Here is a 22,310-nt window from a genome sequence, read left to right on the forward strand (position 1 = left end):
GGAACCAAAGCAGGTGGTGGTGTCCAACATTGTTCTTGATGGCCAGCAGGTTCTGAGTTCCCAGCCTGAATCTCCAGCCTTTCCATGTGTGCTCAGCAATACATTTGAACAGGGACCCCCACTAGAGTACCCTTGCTGTTTATATGTCTGTTAGTGGTGGAGATACAGTGTGAATGATGCCATTAAAAGGAAGTAGAGGATTTATGCCTCTCTCTCTCTTGAACTGATGACATCCTGGTATGACATCACACTCGGCAAACACAAGTTAAGTAAAGATCTATCCCATAAAATATAAAAATGTTCTCACTATAAAGAGCGAGTTTGCAGGTCAGTCGTGGTTTCACTAAGACTATTATGTATTATCAAGGGCCGACCCTGAAAATGTATCCTACAACAATGGCTGGGCTGGCCCTAAATAATTCAGTAAGCGAGGTGGCTTTCCAGAAGCCTTGGTATTGTCATTGATCAGGCATTCAGGATTATGTCTTGTATTTGCATTGTCTAAACATTGTGGTAAAAAGCATAAAAAAAACAAGCAACTCTGACAATACTCTACTTATCTAAACCATTCTTAATAATCAGTGGTTGACCTCTTTAATAGTCATGGGAGAGATTCTTGGTTTGCTTAGAATGTTTGTCATCCTTGCAGTGAATATCTCCAAAACATAATTGAATTTGCTCTTAATAGCAATTATATCAAGTAGAACTGTAACTAAAATAGCATCTCTGTGGAATTTCTATAAAGTGTGCTATTGATTTTTTTTAACCCTTAAAACATTTCAACTATAAGGAAGATACGCATTTTGTGGTTATCCTAAAACTGGAGAAATGGGCCCCATTAGGTTTTATGTAATCCTTTGAGTTCTTGAGTCGTGTTCTGCATTTTGCAGGTAACAATGTATGGATATAACTGCTAGGGACAGGAACGGTGTTTTAATACAAGTGGCAATAAGCCTTGCTTGTCAATTTTTAGAAATAAACTTACACTAAAGTATAGCTACTTGTGAATTTGTTGTGTTTTGAAAGCCATATTGAGAGTATGTACGTTGTATCCATACTACAGATCATTGCAGGTATTCTTGAACTGCTATCCCTAGGGTTCAAGAGACTACTAGCCCTGTGGGCCGGAGGGCCCAAGCATGTCCAAAATTGTTCACGAGTTGGGAGCAGGGTGGGATCCCGTAACGCAATGTTATGTGACCCTGTGATAATATGATGGTTGCTCGAGCAGTGTGGGGTCAGCAATGAAGGAAATGCTCGATGCAAGGGAGCTATAGGTTTAAGAAACAGGTATAATGATAGAGTAATAATGTTTTGGTGTGAGTGTGTTAATGTATGCACGGTAGTGTGTATATTGGTAACCGGGAAGTGGCCAGGGAATCACTCGACTTTACCTGCCCCTTGGGCCAGAAGGTGACAGCCGGCTGTTCTAGTGGGGAATCTTACTTCATCTGATCAGCTGCTGGTCTGCGCATGTGAAGGCTGAAGGCACCAGGTTTTGGCATCATCTATTGACCTCACTTACTTGTAAAAAAAAAAATACAAGATCTATGTATGGCCATGTTTAGCCACCACCACCAAGTACCCCAATTTTGACCAGTCGCCTGGAATCCTAACATGGCTGTATTGCTTATCATGGAGCTGAGTCAGTGGGCCGGCACTGCCTTTTAACCCACTGGGACTCTCCTGCAATTTAAAGCATCTGTGATGGCTTCAAAATCCAGAAGAGTTGCACCGTTTTTCAAACCTTACTCGATGAACAGCAATCAGCAGCTTAACATTAGTGCAGGGATAAAATTAATGGGAAGGAATAATAGAGTGAGGCTGTAGAGGCCCCGTGTCCCTGTGAAACAATGCCAAACTGAGCAGCACAAAAAGGACTGCATTGCAGAGGTGGGGCTATTTATAGGCAAAACATTTAGATGTCAGCTGGCACAGGCCATACCATCCATTTGTGTGTTATGGAGAGTTGCCAGTACTGTGTTCTGTGTCGCTGACCTGATCAGGAAGGGTGGCCCTCCTCTCGGCTCTTCAAGACATCTTCTCTATTAAAACAATAATTCTCCCGGGAAACGTGTAATCTTATCTGATTTTTTTATATTGTTGCACGTCTTTCACATTGTGGTAATATGTAGAGGGCATGAAGGTTTGGTGCACACTGTGATGTTGCTTTACTCATTTTATTTTAATATTAGGTTTATTCACTTAATATTGGGTTTTATTGGATGTAATCATCTTCAGTGGTAAAAATATGTAACCATGTAGGAAATTAGATGCGGGGAAAAAACTTTTCACAGTGCATATGCCAAAGCGGATTCCCCGTGGTACCAGCGTATGCTGTAGATGGAGCCTGTCTGCGCCTGTATTATTTATAGTTAAACCAGTGTGATTTCTTCAGACTCCTTGCTCATTGAACTATACATTATACAGGGCCAGCTCAGACCTCCTGCCAGTGTTTGCCTTCATAATGCATAGTGAATAAGGGTGTTAAACCGCAATTCTCCTTTTAGTGAATAAACTCCCGTGTCTCTTTTTCACTGCTTGGCTTTTTGATGTATTGGCTTCACACCAACAGATGTATTGGAATTGGTTGAGTGCCTGTTGGTTCTCACTAGGTTTTGGAAAATGTGGGTTCACCACTTCCTACAGGTTTACGAGAAGAAACTGGTCAAAATCTTTTGAGGATTGTGATTTATGTTCCATGATTTATTCTATTTGACTGTTTGTCTTTAGTATTGCCACAGCCTCCAAGCAATGTGTTGCACCAGCTTGTCCTTTTTCAGCAGTAGACACGTCGAATGCAATGAATATTATTTAAACACCCTTTGCCCCTTATTGCAGTGGAAAAGTGCATTTTAAGTGGACTTGTTAAATGCATTCTCTTACTGAACGATTAGGTGTTGCGACCGACAATCATGGATTTTGGCCAGACTCTGTCAAATCAGTGAGGAAGATTTTAGACTCCAAGGTTCAGGCTTTGTGGGAAGACGGCCTCGTTAGCCAATGGATCCTTTAGTTAGTGCCCATATTGATTATCCAACTACTGACCATGGGATGTATGTTCTCTGATGCAATGGAGTGTGTTCAGTTTAGTTAGGAATTGAAGGTAACAAGGTAACCTGCTGGCTCGTTAATTAGGATCCAGGTTCTAAAAACATGATGGCATTGTAAGTGGTCATACCAACCACAATATCTGACGTGACATCAACTCTGCCGTAAGATCAAATAGACATGTAGCTGAAGCTTAGCAGTTCTTTTATCTATGAGATGACCATAAGAAGGATCATCCCCTTGTGATTGGAGGAGGTCTCCCTCACCTGCATGTGGTACGAAGTAGAGGACTGCATTGGGAGGCAGATCCCACGGCACCCGCCAGAAAACTTGCGGGCGGTCTTGCTGGGGTTGCGGGCGGTCAGACACTGTACCTGCGGGTCACGGTAATCCCGCGCAGTCCTGTCTTGCTCTGCCCAGGAACAAAACGGAGTCACGTGGGCGGAGCAAGAGAAGAGACGCTGTGAGGGAGCAACTCGAGGGTAGCCTTGTGGGACTGCACGGGAAATCTGCAGTTCAGGTAAGGAGGTAGGCTTGATTGGCCACAAATGTGGCGGGAGCGGGCGGGATTGGGCAAAAAAATCCGTGGGAGCGGGCGGGAGCAGGATTAAAAAAGCAGTCCCGCGCAGGGCTCTAGTACGAAGCACCGTGGGGGCAGATGTTCTTTTGCCATCAGATAACTACTCAATGTCCTTTTCCCTGATTTTTAAATGTCACATCGGAAGTGAGGGAGCATTGTGTTATCTGAAACATCTTACCCACTGAGCTGCACGGTTTACTCAATGTTTCCACCACTGCGTCTGTAGTCTTATTTAGGTGGTTTACTAGAAAGGGATGAGTTGGATGGAATCTGAAAATAACTCCCATCTGATTCCACATCAGTTAATAACTTTGCCTGTTTTTCCTCTCTTTGTATGAGATCGAACCTACTACATTCCACCGACTTTACTAAGTTTAACAGTTTTATAACTAGATGCAGTATTAGAAGTATTCCTAGTACTGACGAATGCCCAAACCCTTCCCAGAAATTATTCTTCAGTAAATGTTTTCCAGGAAAATGTAATTGTCACATAACACAAAAGCAAGCATTGACAGGACGTTCTAATAGAAACTGAAAAAAGCTTCTCGACGCTTTATGTAATGAAGCCATCAGAAAAAAAACAAAAAACTACAGATCTGCTATGGTGTATTCGCTTAAACACACAAGAAAATTTAATTCATGTTTTATCCAAGTAAAATGAGGACAATCGCAGCATTTGTGTTACAAGGAAGCGATATTTACCTCTCGTTGAGGCCCAAACAGTTAATACCCAAGTAGACATTGGAACGTTCCGGTGAAAGTTAATTGCAGTAGATTTGTGGTTTCAAGTCCCTGAATTCATTATGCTTCATACAGGACCATCGATGGTGAATGTCTGCATGATCTGCCCCTGCACAATGCACAGTTCAATAAGCAAGGAAGGGAATCAAATATGCTTTATACAGGGCCACCCGATTATACATTTTAGTTTGAAATAGGGGGTTAATAAGCCATAGATCTAATCTTAGTTCAAACATTCCCTAAAGAATAAACTTTAAATATAGAATAAAGATATATGCATGCAAAGGTAGGAAAGATATTGTATAGTTGCATGATTCAAATCCAAAAAAGGATTTACAACATACTTTGTTATTTTTATAGACTGGAAATGTAACTAACCCAGGAGCATGCAGTCGAGTCGAAGAAGGGCCAAGCAGGTCTTCCACTCCAACTCCCCACATTATAAGGGGCAGCCAATCTTGCGGGATAAGAAAGATTGTATGGCCCCTCATTGTGGAAAGTGAGGTCAAGGAGTTGAACATGTATTAGACTTACCAATGATACGCAGCATCAAAAGGTGATTAGCATTAAACTAATTTGGTGTTAATTGATAACTAGTATTTCATATACAATTAAAAGAAAACAAAAAACATAACACTAAAGAATTGGTTGGAATAAATTTTATTTCATCTGTCTGTAAACAAGGTGTTTTAATATTTTATGGCATTTTTTTAAATGCATATTAAATCAGATGAGTTAGACTGTATCTCAGATGTAACAAAAGTGCAGGGAAAGAGAAAAAGGACAAATTAACATTCGTACATGATTCACGAGACCCAAAAAACAGAAGCAAATACCAATGTCTTTACAGAAGTGCCATTCCAAAGAAACTAGCCTTATGTCAGTTAAAACCCCTCTCACCCTTTAAGAATATGGCACAGAATACATACAGAACTATCACAATACAGCCATGGTCATTCTAAGGAAAGCCTTCTACTCTTCTTTAGTACATAGAATTCATGGTCTTCTTCGTATTAAATAGACAGCGAATAGCGCGTTTTAACTGACAATCGGGTTCTACACATTTCAACTCATACAAGAAAATGAATGCTTTCTGCAGCCAGGGATCCGACAACCCACACACAATATCGCTGTTAATGTCTTCCAGCAGCAGGGCTGCAGTTCACCGACGCCCTTTGAGTTAGATATTCCAGCAGCAATGTTAACCGCCAATATACACAATATATTAACTAGACTGAAGGTGGTCGTTACTAACAAGAGAAAAAAAAGTCGAGAGACTTGATGCTTTAGCTGTTTGAAGCTCTAGTCGGTCCTAGTAGTAGCATACGCCAACATTTAGTATGGAAGTGGCCCGTTTGGAGCGCGTTAGTGTGTTGGATTATAATTCCCATAATCCCAACTGAATTCCAACAACCAAAGAAGCCATTCAATTCAGTTAATCCGACGGTTAGCGTTATCTCACTAGTGTTTCGAATCACATGCCCTTGATTACGGTGAGTTCACATAAAATTCCCTGTGTTATTTAAAACTTTCAAGCTGTAGCCTGCAGCTTTCTCAGGGCATTAAAAGAATGTTTAATACCCCGATATTAAGAACCAGAACCACTGCTGCCCCCGTGAGAGGTACTCGGCTTTGTGTTCAGCTTGATAAAATATGGCTAATTACATTAAAAAAGTCAGTTTCCACTATATCATTGTATATGTCAATACTGGACAGTTGGGATTCTATATAACAACCCACACCAGTAACATACTGGGAACCCACTGTCACAAAAACAGGTAATAATTTTTTTGTTTAAAAAAGGTACTTTGTCCTGCACATGCCTCTATTGTATTCCCTTCATTCAAGAAAGCCTTTAAGTGGCCATGCTGGTTAATGAGATATACATAGAATTGAGAGCTGGGAAGGGGTAACTCATCCACCGAGCAAGAAACAGAAGAATCAGTCAAGCTAATGACTTTTAAAAAAAACTTAAATTGTTTAAAAAGTGGTATATTTGGCATGGAAATCCATTTAGCTTAAAGACATTTTGTTATTGCACTGAACATGCAGATTAACAATGTTTATCATAAAGACATTGGGGTCATTGCAACCTGCAGTTACAGGAGGGATTCTTGAGTCAGAAAGGGTTAAACCTCGGATATATAAAACGCAGGCTGGGGGCTTAATGTTGCTTAGGAATTTTCCCGTCATCTGTGTTTGAGCAAAGGAAGACAAAAGGCGAGCGATGTATTCGCTCAAACCACTCTCAAGGGCATCGATCCAGCGCATGTACAATCTGTGCCTTGACTAGTGTTTGTCAGAATAGCAGCCTGCCCCATTTTTAGTGATCTGACCCCCCACCCCATGCCCTGCCGTACTCTCTGGTAACTATATGGTAACTTCAGCTTCTCGCGCTACATCCCGACTTTATGCAATATTCCTGCACAGGGCAGGGTTACTTTATGGCAACGCGGGGCTTTAAATCCAATGGCAAGTGCTCTAGATTTAGCTACATACCCCTCAAAAAAAAGGGTAACACTCTTGAGTACAACCTGTGGCAAGAAAGACTTTGACATTGTGTTCAGCTGTTTGTCTTCTAGAATAAGACAACTTTTTGTGTTGCTTCATCAAAAAAATAAATTAAAAAAAAAAAAAAAGCCAGAAGTGTCACCCCCCCCCCCCCCATTATATGACTGCTGATGATGTATGTCTAGTTTACTTAACAAAACTCCAGAAGGGCAATAAATCCTAGTAAACAGGTCATCGGTAACCACCACCTCCGGTCTGGTAGTGTCAATGTTCATGATGTAGGGACATGCTGCTCAGTAGTGAAGCCTGGAAGGGTATACTTAGCAGACAGAACAACTGGATCATCCTTTTCCTGGACACCAATTTCAATGACAAAAACCAAATTGCTGAAGTACACAAAAAAAAAAAGAAAGAAAAAAAAAAAACTACTACAACTTTCCCCACCAAAACAGGGATACAAAGGAGACACAGCTTCATCCTCCATTACCCCGGGTGTTGCTAATAAAATTTCCCAGATAAAACAACTTTTGATCAGACAGGAAAGTTTAGTAGCAATGTGTTTTGTTTTTTTTTAGTGTTTTTATTTTATTTTATCCCCCTAGAATGTAAGTCAACCTAACAACTAAAATCCCATATCTCTCAAGTATTTTGCCATCGCAAATGCCTTTTTATTCAAACCACCTCCGTGGACGCCTTCTTTCCCCATCGCAAAGACCAAGACTGAAAAAAAAAAAAAAAAGAGAGAAAAAAATAAAAAGATTAAAATGTTAGAATGTAACAAAGCAATTACCTAAATCATAATTTTAGGATGAACACAAAAGATTCACACACTTTAATTGAATTAGTTACAATTATCAATCACAGACATTACAGCAACATACCTCATATCACACAATACAATTTTAGCTCGATTTCACCCATTAAATGGAAAAAAATACCAATATCCATATAATTTATATATATTTATTGTTGGATGTATTCCGGGCCCCACTCTAATGCGTAGCAATTTGGGCTTTCTTCCGGTTTTAGATATTTTTAGAAGTTTGAATGTTGTGCGGCATTATGTAATATTTCTTTGAATACTGATGTATTATAAGATTACTTTTTAAAATAAGACTTTTGTTTGTTAGGATAGCTAAGCTTCCCTCGCTGGAAAAATACAAAGCCAATTTAATAGTCGAGTTGAGGCCGAGGTTCAATTTTGTCCTAAATCTGGGATCCGTTAAGCCCGGCTTCTCTACCCGTGTATTCACAGCCCCGGATATTCTGGCCACGACTGCCTCTAAATGAACCATACCCAAAAGAACACGCGCACACGCCTAGGGCTGCACATTACATTAAAAAGGTATATGAACCTATTATAAGGACATTGCTGTCCCCTTTAGAGCATCTCGCTTTCTATGGAAAGGATGTGAAATATGCAAAGACTTGGCAAACGCCCCATTAATGTGCACATTATTATACAGGCATCCTGTTGCTACACTTGTATCAGTGAAGGCATGTGAAAAAGCCTTACCCATTTTAACAGCCGATACAGGATTTAATAATATGGCCAAGTGACAACATGACCTTTACATTTTAAGCGTTCCAATGTAATTTTAGAACAAAACACAGAACTTTATTGTGTTAAAGGCTATTTATAATCAGCGGCTGCTGCTACAGCGTTTCACGTACTTGATAAGCGAGGCAACAATCGCTGATGTATTCCACCTGCGTGAGGCCCATCAACACAATACCCTTCACATCGAAAGCCCGCTCTTTTTATTATATACATAATGTGTGTGTATATATATATATATATATATATATATATATATATATATATATATATATGTGTGTGTGTGTCTGTGTATGTATATATATATATATATATATATACATATATATATATACACACATATATATATATATATATATATATATATATATACATACATACACACACATATATATCTTGTATTGAACTAACTTGTGAAGTAATTGGGATTACAATTGTTTGTGCACAGCCATTTGTGAACTTTATTATATGAAATTATTTTTATAATGCTGTGATTATGTGTAATAAATGACTATTTGCGGTTATAATAAGTGATTGCATGCTCCAGTTATTGCTTCAGTATACCCTTGGGTGTACTGAGCATCAGGGACACTTATCTATTACAGACGATTGCTTTTTGATTATTGGAGATAATTTGCAGGATTGGTGTGATATTCACTGATTAAATGTTACTGGCCACTGAAATGCAATAATACATATAATGACTGTTATAAAAACACTTTAGCATTGTGTGTGCATACATAGAGTTTACTGCAGCATTTACAGCTGGTGTGGAATGGTGCAAAGCTAGTGCCGGCATGTATCTAGAGAATGTATCGACAACGGTGCCCCTCACAGGCATCTTAAAATGTATTTTAGGTTGGGCATGCAAAGGACAAAGACCGAAGAATACCAAGCAAGGTAAAATGTCTACATGGTTATCATTTGGTAGGATCTTACCTCTTACAGCTTTGCCTACAGCAATGTTGTATGTAGGTTCACCACCTTGACTTTTTGTCCTGATGTCCATTGTGAAATCGTTCTCAATATACAGGCTGTCTCTGATCACCGAGCATTTCTTTCCTCCGACGGTTAGTCCTCCAGTGAAGAATCCTTCTCTGTCCTTTCCTATCAGTACATCTATTTCTGCAGGCTACAAATAAAATGAAAACATAATGAACATTAAGAAAGGATGAGTAAAGTACACAAAGAAAGAGTGGATACATAGAAGAGCTGTGGTCATCTCATAGCAGAAAGTTCTACCTCAATAGGATCTTTCTTGTAGACCTTCAAACTTCTTCATCAACATTATGTCTATGTACTATCTTGTGGCACACATTATTATACTGTGTAATTAATACACGTCTGTAAACAATCCTTGGGTTACAAAAGTTTACACAAGGGAGCAATTTGGATGTAAAAATATGATACCAGGCATTATGGAACTGAAGGAATTCCAAAGGTTTGAAAAGTGGTCTTACCATAGCAACTACTAAAATATTTGAGCTTGGTTGGTAGGATCACCATGGGATCCTTCTTTCCTCCATTATTAATAGATAATAATATCTCCTCCATATGCACAGCCTAGACATCTCCAGCAGGCTACATAGAACGTATGCAGAACAGCTACAATGGATGCAATACGAGAGTCCATAATTCTGTGGACAGTGACACAGGTTGTGTGGCTTTGGATCTGTACTTCGGGATGCTGGATTTGAAATAAATAATGATCAGGAGGATAAAGACAAAGTCTCCTCGTTCCAGGGTACAAGTAAATGGACAAATGGCTGCTCAGTGGTGGGTTGTTGAGTGTACAACTTACAACTATCAGGTCATTTCCACCACAAAAAGCTCAGCTGTGTGCTGTTTTGTGTCTGTTCTCGTGAAGCATGCGTATATAAACACGGGAATGGTTGCACTATTAATTATGTCCTTAAAGCGAAGGGCCTTAAAGTGGGCTATACCGGTCCACAACTGTGAAAATTATCAAATTCAGCCTCCTCCACAAAGCAACTGCTTTCTCCCCTACTGTTAAAGGGACACTCCAGCCATCATCGCACTTCAAGAAGCGGCTGAGTGACCAGAATCATCGGTGCATGGAGAAGGCAGGGAGCTGCAGCTTCTGCTTAAGGTTTTTTTGAAAGAATGTATTGTAAAGCAATTCATTTACATCCTTTTTATGAGGCTTTTAAGTTACAATAAAATACTCCCTTTAAGTTAATTGAGCTCATGCCACTCAACCCTAAACTGATATTTAAAATTAGAGATATTTAAAAATAAAAAAAAAAGCCTTAGTTTAATCTGTGTTCATGTATAGACTGTATATCTCGTAACGTCAGGTAAGCATTATGTGCACAACTGCCTAACCCGGGCCTACTGAACTCATTATCTGTCATCGGTTGTGGAGAGTCCTGTTTCAGTAAATGCGTTTTAAAATGTGGTGAATTAATACACTTCTCTCTTGAAAGGACTGTATAATGGTCCTATGAACCGTCATGAATACTTTAGAACGCATTCTTTAAAAGTTAAGTACATAGAAGTCATTTATCTTCTAGAAAAGCTGCAGCTCCCACCCTTCTGTGGTCAATGATTGGCACCAACTGATCAGTGGCAGTGCTTTCCATGCAAGGCGGTCATTATAAAGAGGTTCCCTTACTTACTTGGCCTATTGTCCCCTCTTCAGGACAAAAAAAAACAAAAAAAAAAAACATTTTTTCAGGGCCCCCTGGATCATTCCAGCGCCCCCGGTATTCGGTCGCGCCCACTTTGGGAAGCACTGAGTTATGGTCATAACTCGCATTTTGTGTGTTTATTTGGAAAATAAAGTATCACTATGACTGTCACACAACAGATGAAACACGTACGAAAGTTTTTGCAAAATTTTCTTCTACTTTCTTCGTTTCCACCTCCCTCTTATTCTTAGTCAACGTCCCCCAATTGCACCAGATACTTCTCCCGCCCCCCTACCCCTTGGATCGTTCCACTGCACCCCAAGGGGTGGTATTGCCCACTTTGGAAAGCAGTGCATTAAACATCACGGATTCATGTGCAAGAATCTGAGCACACGTGAACCAGCGGGGCTTCTTACAGGAACGTGACTATGTCTTCATGCGAACACATAATCTGGAACAAAGCAGATGCTCTGCGCTGCCGTGAGCTGCACGCTGTGATGGCGAGCTTCTGCCACAATACTCCAGTTTTAACTAGGACCGAGCTCTGTTCTAAACCATTTGCAGTGTGCGGATTAACAAGTATATCGGTCGAGATCAACTATTTCAATTAACACATCTTTACAACAATGCTGGCCTACTGGAAGTCAGTTGAAGGCACAACAAGCTATGCTAGAGGAGGCCAGCTAGCCTCAAAGTACATTGGGGAAAGTAAAATAACAAGATAAACGAACCACCTCCAGAACGGAGGTACATGGCTCCCGGCCAAGCTCTTGTTATTTATGGACACTAAAAGCATTCGGTTTCAGATGATCCGGAATGAAGGTGCAACCAAAGACATTTGGATATTTTTTTTTTTTCTTTCAATGAAGTTCAAACCAATCCCTCTCTTACACACACCCCACTGGGATCTCTCTTTTACCTACCAGATACCCTAAAGATATTATTGATCATTAATGTATCTATTTACTGTGCTTAGTTAAGAGGGAGAAACTTCATGGTGATCGAGAAGCAGGGATCTGCAGCCCTGTTTTCCTGATCACATCTTGTGTGATCAGCAGCAAGGGAGTCAAAGACTCTACCATGTAAAAACCTTCAGTTACACAGCCCACCAGCTTATAAAACCGAGTTTAGCAGAATAAGGTTATCTTTTGGTAGCTAAGGTCTGGTTAAATGCCAGTGTTTAAAGCGGAACGTTACACCAAAAATGTTTATTACAAATATCAAATTCCCAAAAATGTTTTTTTCTGTTTTAAAACTGCAAGTTTTGAGATAAGATATTTTCATGAAGCTGCAAATAAGTCATGTATATGTTCTAGCTGTTCTATTAACCCACTCTACTAAACGCTCAAACTTATCATCCTACCGATTGGGGTAAACAATTGAATGGCTCGGTCTTAATCACACAGATGCTCCAAAGTCTATGGAGCGAGTGGTTTAATCTGCACTGCCATAACGAAACAGCTCAGTTTTGAGAAGGAAAAGCCACCCAAAATACTCACAACAATGGCAGCCACCAGGTCTACAGAAATGTATTGGAGCGAAATTAGACCAAAAACGCTAATATAGTTTAGCATTGAAGAAAACCAAATTTTCAGTACTGCATTTAAGGCCTAAAACTTTTATCTCCTTTAAAACCACTAGAGTGCCTCGGGAAGGTAACACGGTTGGCTTAAAGGTGCTGCTCCACATATATGTTTTTCCCAACTCTCCTAAATACTTACACTTACTACGTGTACTGTTCTGGTATATATGTTTATATATTTCTATTAGAACACAATGTATAGTTTTTCTGTAGCTTTCACCCATGCTGCTCGATTTGTTCCCTAGGCACTGCTCTGCCTTCCAATTTCTGATATCGCAGAAAGGGCATTTTCTTGAAGGTCTTCTAGCTGAAAGGTGGCTGGAAGTGGTTGTATGAGGTCAGACTGCTGTGATGTAATACAAAGAGGGTTTTGGAAGAATGGCTTCCGTAAGCAACTCTAGCATCCCATACCCTTTAAAGCAGCTTGAGGTGACAGGGAGCGTCAAGTAGAAAAATCAAATGACAGATACGTTTCTACACAACGTCTCTCTACACGATGCAGCCCACGTCTGAGGGCATTTTATGACGCACTCAAGGTCGAACAGCACATTATTTCAACGGTAGCATTAATGTAGATCTTAGAATGAGAGGGCCACGAGGGAGCTTATATGTTTGTAGAAGACGATAATTCTGCAGCCTCCCCGTGCTCTACAGAGTCAAGTGACCTGACGAAATGTCAAAAATTCACCGAGAGGACAGCGGGCTTGACAAAGTCTGGAAGCTAGAAGCGCTCCCGCTGGTGTCAAGGGCTTTTTGTAAGGATACCGCACAGTAGCAGACATTGTCTGTTTTCTAATCAAACGGGCGCCAACTCATTTCCGAATAAATCCAGTATATTCCAGGTGCTGTGAGAAGCCATGCTATTTTTTTCTCCTCCTCAGAGGGAACAGCTGAAGCAGTGCATGTGATAGTAACATGTTAAAAATAAATGTGTTAATGAACTTTGTTCTGGTAATTACAAAAAGTCGTGAAAGTAGAAATTGAAGACTGATTACTTCACATTGTATATCATTCCCGGGGGTTCTAGCCGTTTCGCAAATTTACTACACAATGAAAGGCTCAGTCTCAACGACCCAGACTCACACTCTCTAATGCATATCATTAGCAACAATGGAAGCCTCCAGGTCTACAGATAACAAAAGATTATTGGAATAAAATGAGGTTAAATTCCAGCCTGCATTACTTCATACAATAATGCATTTAATGCTCAAGACCCCCCCACAGGACTTCTACTTTAAGTTCTCTTGCCTTTCTTCAACATTCACCCTTTGAAAAATGACCTTCATAAAATGGCAGAATAACTTAATAAAAAGGAATAACCCAAGTTGTTAGATCTGAAAACATGCATATGGATATGTGGCACGCATCAGAAGCACTTTAAGTGAGCTGTTTTAATCCAGGATGACTTTAAACATGTAGAAGTACCTTCTTTCTTGATTAAATCCTCCCATTAACCTTCTAGCAAGGGGACACAAGAAGTATGGTGGCCATAAAGTGCATCTTATAACAGAAGAGAGTGGCGAGTGTATATTATCGGAACACAGCTCTGTGCCATGTAACTACTTATCTTGCCAATTTGCTATTTACACAGGCTGCCACAATACAGAATATGCGAGTATTTTAGGGTAAATCATACACAATATTAACACCTTAAGCCCCCAATGTCACCTCCTCTAGTTATTCCTAGTGACCCAACCAGCGCTACTTCCTACCACGGCGAGTAATTCACGTACATAATACTTAACGCTGTTAAACGATCCATAATGCAAATATAAATATAGTTTATAAGAAAACACTCGACAATCACAGAATTTGACAACAGATAAACATTCGGCCCATCTAGTCGGCCATTTATAAAGGCCTTCATCAGTCCTTGGTCCAGGCCCATAGTCAGGATATAGCCTTATGCCTATGCCATGCATGTTCAAAACCCCTCTCTGTAAAGTAACATTACATCTGACTTTAGATTTAAATATATGTCTTCTCCTTTGAAATAAACCTGTACTTTGTTAAATCCCTTTAAGTATTTAAATGTTTCTATCACATCTCCCCTCTCTTCTCCAAGCCATGGATATTAAGATCCCTTATCCTTTCCTCATAATTTCTATCCTCCAAACCAGTCACCTCTTGTTAGGAGGAAGTTAGGACTGGCAAAGAAAAATTTAATCAAAGCTCAATACTGTTCACCGACCATAAACATTAGCTGTAGAACTTAAGACATTATTGTTGTAGCCAATAAGGCTTTTATCCTTCTATAAAGGAAACCTCAGTAAATGGATCTCCAAAAAACACAACAGTGAATATACAAAACTCCATGAAAATATTCTGGAGCTCTCTGCTGGATCTGAAGCACCACCTCGCTTGCTTCTGTGATTGAAGCCTGCTGGAAGTTCATTCTGATCAGCAGCACGGGGAGAAAGAAGCGCAGGCCTTCTGAATAACTGCAGAGTCATTCCAGGCCTGACTATTCTGTGTCCTGTAGGCCCGAGCAAATGTGTCATCTGAGAAGAAAGAGCGGAACAGCCATTGTCAGATTAGTGCCGCACAATGAATGGAAACAAACCGTGCAGCTGTCGATACATGTAAGAACAGACACAGGGACTTCCGCCCTCCATTAAATTAAACCTACAAGTCCCAGGGTAATTTTCAGTTCAGTGGACGCCATTTTTGTATTTCTGCTATAGTTCTATTTAGACGATAAGATAAAAACCCCCTCAGACCCACCAAAGCAATAGAAGATAAAGACTTTTCACAAAAGCCCCCAACCACCTTATTTTTTTCTCTTATATGCATGGTTGTTAAATGCATGTACTCTGCACGCAAAGCCCATGTCGACACATGCACAATGACATAATCATACCCAAGAAAATCTTGGCATAAAATCTATATCTGATGCACCAACTTTCACAGCTCTAAAGCCATTTATGAAGATATGTCACACAGTCTAATTACTGCTTGTAAATAGAGACTGGATGAATTATCCTCCATGATACTAAACTAATTATGGATCAACTGTCAGCATGCAGGGATCTTTATTTTTTCAACTTCTTTCTATGGAAACCGGCCACCACGCTAAGCTGCTGGCACCGTGCACCGATCCCTGCCTGTAAGATGCAATCAGAGCATTCTGTGACTTGTAGGAGATCCCACCGATCGATGATATTCACGGCTGATGCCATAACACCTAAAGAGAGAGACCTCTTAAATCTGAAAAGATTCTATACAAAGTTACATCTTTTTTCTATGATAAATGCCAGTTAGAACCACATTATAAGCTAGAACTAAAGTAAACTCATTTACAAAACAAGAATAAGTAAAAATAAAATGAGCTGTCTCTCTCATGCACGCGCAAGGAGGCCTTTTGTTGACTTTGGGATACCAGACAGTTGGCCACAACACCAAGGTATCTGTATCACCTTGCGTTCTAATCTAGTTAAATAATGTAAATCGCACTCTCCTCATTTTAAAAAGGTACTAGCTCTCCTCATCTGTTAGACATATAGCAACCCCAAATGTGATCAGGTGAGGCAAACACATGGCATGACAGACAATAGTCTGAATGCTGGTGACTACCAAAAGAGGTACAAGGAACCAAGAACTCTCACTAAAGCTGCTCTAGGCAGTCTGTGTTTATTAATATGTAGGCTGCCATGTCTAGCTTACTTTACACCCTTGCCCCAGTTTTTATAATACGTTCCTTAAATTCTAATTCACACAAAAAAAACGGGCTGACAAGTCTATCACGTTACAAAGCAAACAATGCTCAGGACCACAATATCTACCCAGGTAAAGGAAGAACACACCTAGGGCCAGATTAGATTGGCCTTCCATAGAACTTTGCAAAAGACATACCGTTAACGTCAATACGTTCACCCTTCATATAGTCAGTCAACGAAAAGCACAAATCTAAAATGCCAGACACCTGGCACAACTCACCTTCTGCCTTGGTTTATGGTTACATTGAAGATGCATGACCTGATTGTCCTATCAACCAAAGGTATGTATAAAGACGGTTCTTGCGAGAAAGTAATTTCTTAACTCAGCCCGCAGTATACTTTTTTCATAAATGCCCCCACTGAAAGAGCTATTTTATCGGCCTTCTCCACAGGCCGACGAACGGATATAGTGGGCTTATTTACACAACCCCCCAAAAAGTCATCATCATAATAAAGTGGTCTTAGAAATCTGAAATGCAGTTGGGACAGCACGGAAAGACCTTTAACGCAATCCAGGGATGACATTCTGGAATCTAAGCAGTTGGAACTCATACATTATAACGCAAGTGAAATATTAGACAATGAGATGATTATCCAAGAAGCAACTCCATAAGTCAATATGATATTTCCAAGGATCTGTATATGAGAAGCGGAGGCAGCTGTCAATGGGAGACTGCTGCAAATAGGATTGTGTCTCTTAATTCATTCTGTAGGAATCTCTATGACAAGCCGGTCACCTGACTTTAAAACAGATCATGCCTCTCTCCTGATTGGCAGCGGGTCACTAACAGATGACAACGGATCAGTCGAACTAATATTTTTAAGGACGTAGGCTTACGCCAAATGGCATTTAACTATGCTATACGGCTGCATGGGGCCACAATATTACTCTGCTAATCAATGAATGATTGCAGAGAGCTACGCGGGAAATAAACTCTTAGTGATGATGCCACTAAACCCTTGGGACATTGCAATCTCCTATATATATATACATAGACACGATATGTTATATATCATAAGGAAATAAAAGGTAACCCCCAAAACGTAGTTACATATAGAATGAGCTAAGAAACGGGATGTGTGGTGCACAGGTTGCAGAACAGCAATCTGTGGATGGCCTCGTTGCCCCCCAGGGTGAGAGGACTGGGGAAGAATAAAAATCAATGGGTACACGCCATCTTGCAGAAGAACATGGACGAGGGGGGTGGGATTCACAAAAGCCGGTTACGTCATGTGCGTAAATCTCATCTTGACAGTGACTTGGTGCTACGCAAAAATGAGATCCTTCTTAAGCAAAAAAAAATAAATCGTGATAACACGGCCTGATCCAGCGCATCTACCTCATCCTAGATGTGGAAATACCGGTCAGACGGGCCGCAGCCGCCTCTCATAGGGATGAAATAACGGTTCACATGCAGAGGATCAGAGGAGAGAGGATGTCCATGATGAGTGTCTGCTCAATGATACTAAGTGGTGTAGGGGATCAGAGAGATGCCCCCTAGAATCTGCCCCAGGTCACTTACTTTATTAACCCCACACTCAGGGGCAGAGCATCCTTTAGAAGATCTTAGCAGCCTGCGGAGTGGGGGTGCTGATAAAAGGGGCTCGATGATGGTTCCATTAGACATATACCCCTACCCGCAAGGCAGCAGGTGCATGTCTGGTAGGAAGGAGAATAGGCTCAGGGGTAAGAACATCCACTTACCGTTATTGTCTGAAAGATGCCCCCGGGGGTTGTTGCCCAGACATATTTGGCGTCCACGTAACCGACAATGGCGGCTTCCTGGCAGCTGCCATCGGCCATCAACATATCCACGTAATCCTGCCAGCCGGACATCTTCAGTGAGGGGAGGGGGGCACCGAGAGGGGCGACCAAGAGGTAACAAAGACTAAAAGGACCTGGGATCCCGGGGTAGGGATGTGGGTAGGCGACACTGGGGACAACGAAGTGGCTCCGTCACGACCGGAGATAATCTGAGCTCCGACTGCCGGGAGAAGCCGAGGAAATAGGGCAGCGCCCGGGTGTACTCCCCCTCCCCCTGTAATGCCGCTGCAGATCACTCCGCCAGCAGCGGAAGGACACTGGCACACCTCCACGTGTGGGTAGCGCGTTGAGTGGCTATCAGGCTTATAGCGTGTGAGGGACTGCAACCTGCAGCCCATAGCAACAGCGCCGGACCCCTATACAGCCGCACAGCAGTCAGTGCCAGGCTAGGGTTTATCGCAACACATCCCGGTTATCATCCGCAACAGATCCCGGTTATCATCCACATCACAACACCGGCAGCGGGACAACAAACTCTTTATAAAAGAAATAGGTATTCCGTATACCGTCATCTGTCCAAAACAATCTGAGATGATCGCAGATGTGGCGCAGTATGAAATAATTGCGCAAACACAGTTACTGGATGCAGCGCATTCTATTTATCACTATTCCTTTTTAAATACACTGATTTATCTATTATAGATAATAAAACGTTCATGTTATTAAACAGCAGCTCGTCGCGTATCAGAGCCTTTTACTGTGTTTAACGTAAAGCCTCGAATCCCTGTGTCCAAGTGGCAGCATCACGGATGCCCAGGTCACGTGACGCCTGGACCCTGCAGTATATGATGCTGGCGAAGAGATGGGGAGGAGCTGGGAGTTCATCTCCAGTCCTGGGACACTGCAGCCTTCCTTTGTTTCAGTAATTTTGTAACTTGGGGAGGGGGAGGAGATGCTTCTCATTTCTATCCATTCCCTAAAAAAAGGTAGGGGGGGGGAGGCAGTGCCCACATCCACATCCACATGTGGGAGGAAAAATAAAAAAGACCAAAGAAGAAGGTGAATGCTGCATAGAAGCAGAGTGGGTGGGATGCGGAGAGGTGCTGAGAAGCTGCGCGCAATGGAGGCGGTGTCAGCAGCATCACTGAGAGGTGCATCTTGTTGTCATGGCAACAGTAGCACTTCCTAGCCTATTGCTGTAGGGACCAGAAGCAGACACCGGGTGTCAGACCGCCAGCCTCGGCGCGCCAGTGCAAACTGCGTCTTTAAAGAATAGCCTGCTTCTATATACAGCTATTTAATCGCGGTCTGATGCTGGCAACGCATAGAGCTGCAGTGCTTTTCTGGGACTGGTGTTCAGTAAACAGTTTTCAGTAAACAAGCCCTAAATCCAGATTTATCAAGGGAATTTGGTGATGGGGTAGAGGTTCCCAGTGAAGGCGGCTAACGCAGCGGGGGGGGGGATTAATCATGCATGGGACTGGCATACGGACCCGGAATCCAAGACAAGACCAAGGATCAATTAATAATTGTAATGATTCATATTTTCTAGTTCAAGGTTTTAGGACGCCATCAGTTATAATTCATCCCCAAAGTTTTAGTGTAACTTGTGAACATTGAATCGATTGCCATGGTTACACCACCCTCAATATGCACCTGAGTTGCTATTTATACGTATACAAATGTATTCAGTACTAACTGGTGTTTCAGACAAGGATTTTAGTGCCCAAGGCAGACTGTGGTTTTTGCACCCCTCCCGTCCCCGAATCCCTTCATTAAAATCATTATACCGAGTATGGTTTCGCTTTTAAGAGTGGCCCCTGCAGCTTGGTCCCCTAGGCAGCTGTCACATTCTGCCTTAGGAAGCAGTGGTCCTTTCCCTCCTGAGATTAGGTAACGCACGGAATGATTATGATCACCCATCAGATGATAGGTATTGGGAGAAGAGAAGATGAATTGCAGAGAAGTATCTCAGAATGCTACAGAATTGATATTAAAGATGATTAATTATTATTATTATTAGCATCATCAGCTAACTATAGCCCTGCTTACAAGCTTTAATGAAAATCAGTTTACGTGGGAATCACAAATAAAACAGCTTAAGTCTTTCTTTTAAAAAAATCTTTATTAAAAGTTCATATTTTCTAGCCATAGCTGAAAGCCGGACTTCAACAGCCAACCACGTAAAGATCATTTGAATAGAGTACAAGAGTCACTAAGTGGTCTGTAGATAAAATATAAATAAACATATTGGGCTCTTATTATTTTGCACTAGAATCTACTATTTTATTACTTTCGTGCCCAAGAAAGTGGCATTTTTAATTCAATGTGGAATCCAGAACAATCATTTTGATCTCGTGGCGGTCCCTAGTGTTCAGTTTGGTGATTTATGCATGCACTGAGAGGGTGGTAGGTAAATGGAACAGCATCCCGTTAGAAGTGGTAGAGGCTAATATACTGTAGTTTGGGAATGTAAACATGTGTGGGACTAGATGGGCCAAATGGTCATTTTCTGCTGCCAAATTCTAAGTTGCTTTGTTAGCATGCATGCTTGGATAATAGTAGAGATGGGATTATCAACCATGCTACAAATCCATGTGTTTGTAGGAGATAATACAGTTACCAGAAACATTTCACATTACCAATAAAAACAAACACTCAAATGGATAAAAACAGGCTGGGATGTTTTAGCTTTTTACCGATATTACAATAACCAGTACAACCAATTTATATTCATACTCAACATCTCAAAGCTCTTGGTCCACACCCAGAGCACCAAAATTAAAACCAACCAACCGCTCTATAGATATTTAACCAGCTACGACAAGTTGTTTTTTTTTAAAGAAAAGCCTTAAATATATGTATATATTTTTTATTATGATTTTAAAAAAAACATTTTATAACAGTTTATAACCCCCCATTCCCTATAATAGCTCAGTGCAGGCACAAGTAGAACATTCTAAACATCCTTGGACCCCTACTTGTTTATTATTATTATTATTGTTTATTATTATTATTATTATTATTTTCCCAATAACCACATGTAATGCAGGGCTTTCCAACAGGTAACAGTACTACAGTACTACAGCCAGTCATTTTCTTTATGCGTTCCCCTGGAATGTCCCTGCCATTGTCACCGTGCCATGTACATATGTTAGTGACTGCTTCATGCGCCTATTCTTACTGCCTTATCAAGCCGTGATCACAACCACTGCTTCCCACACAAACACATCAAACGGGCACTGGCAGCTGCTTGTGACAGAAGCAGAAGGGAAATAACATCAAATAATATCAAAACAAAATACGTGGCATTGGGGACTATATTTTTGATATTATATGTTATATGTTGTGTGCAATGCAACATTTTGCTACTTGTTTACACTTTGTTACTTTACTCAAATTCACGTACAGAACAAAATTTACATCTTTAATATTTATTTAGATCATTTATAGTTTACAAAGGAAATTCAGTGGATATAAAAAGTCAACACACCCCTAGATGGCTAGTGTATGCCTGCAAGTGACTACCTAACACAAAATATGTGATACCAGTGTCTGCTGTTTTTATGATATATAGAGAAATGCACACACATACTATTAGAATAACAAAAATAACAGTAATAATAATCAATAATAAATTATCCCCGGTGTGTCTTCTGCCAAAGTCATTTAACCCTTTCATAGCTAGTAAAACAAATCAATACCTTTATACACTTAGATATATTAACTGAACAAAGTAATCTGTCCCACGAGTGATATGTTTATCTTTCAGGCTCTGGGTATCTGTTCTAGCCGGCCGATCAAGGAAAGCATTTGAAGAGAATTATGAAGGGAACATATTAACCATCCTTTGTGGTTTATGAAAGCCAGTCTGCATAATTGTCTAAGGGAAATTTCTGCGAACAAAAGCACTCAATGTACAAAACCTACAAACGCATTCATTAATTAGAGTGTTTAGCAATGAGTTTACCTGACGTATATAATCTACTTTCATAATATGTTATTCTGGGGCAGGCAGGCCCGGACTGGCCATCAGGCACACCGGGCATTTGCCCGGTGGGCCGGGCCGTGGCAGGGCTGGATTGACTTAGGGGCTGATGGAGCTGCAGCTCCAGGCCCCTACCTTAAAATAGGCCCAGTCAGGACCGGACTGTA

The 22,310-nt window shown here is 40.9% G+C and overlaps 1 protein-coding gene across 1 annotated transcript; it reads right to left on the bottom strand.

The window, feature by feature from the left end:
* Positions 1–7,505: 7,505 nt before the first annotated feature.
* LOC149300289 (profilin-2-like) lies at positions 7,506–18,227 on the bottom strand. Its single transcript, XM_089485426.1, has 3 exons — positions 18,096–18,227; positions 9,381–9,573; positions 7,506–7,603 (listed from the first exon to the last, which is right to left on the bottom strand). Exons 1-3 carry the CDS (start codon positions 18,225–18,227, stop codon positions 7,506–7,508), a joined length of 423 nt encoding a protein of 140 aa, XP_089341552.1.
* Positions 18,228–22,310: the final 4,083 nt, after the last annotated feature.

The sequence above is a fragment of the Sceloporus occidentalis genome, unplaced genomic scaffold (genome assembly GCF_023333645.1).
Source record: "Sceloporus occidentalis isolate IW3139 unplaced genomic scaffold, rSceOcc1.0.p SCAF_25, whole genome shotgun sequence".
Classification (NCBI taxonomy): Eukaryota; Metazoa; Chordata; class Lepidosauria; order Squamata; family Phrynosomatidae; genus Sceloporus; species Sceloporus occidentalis.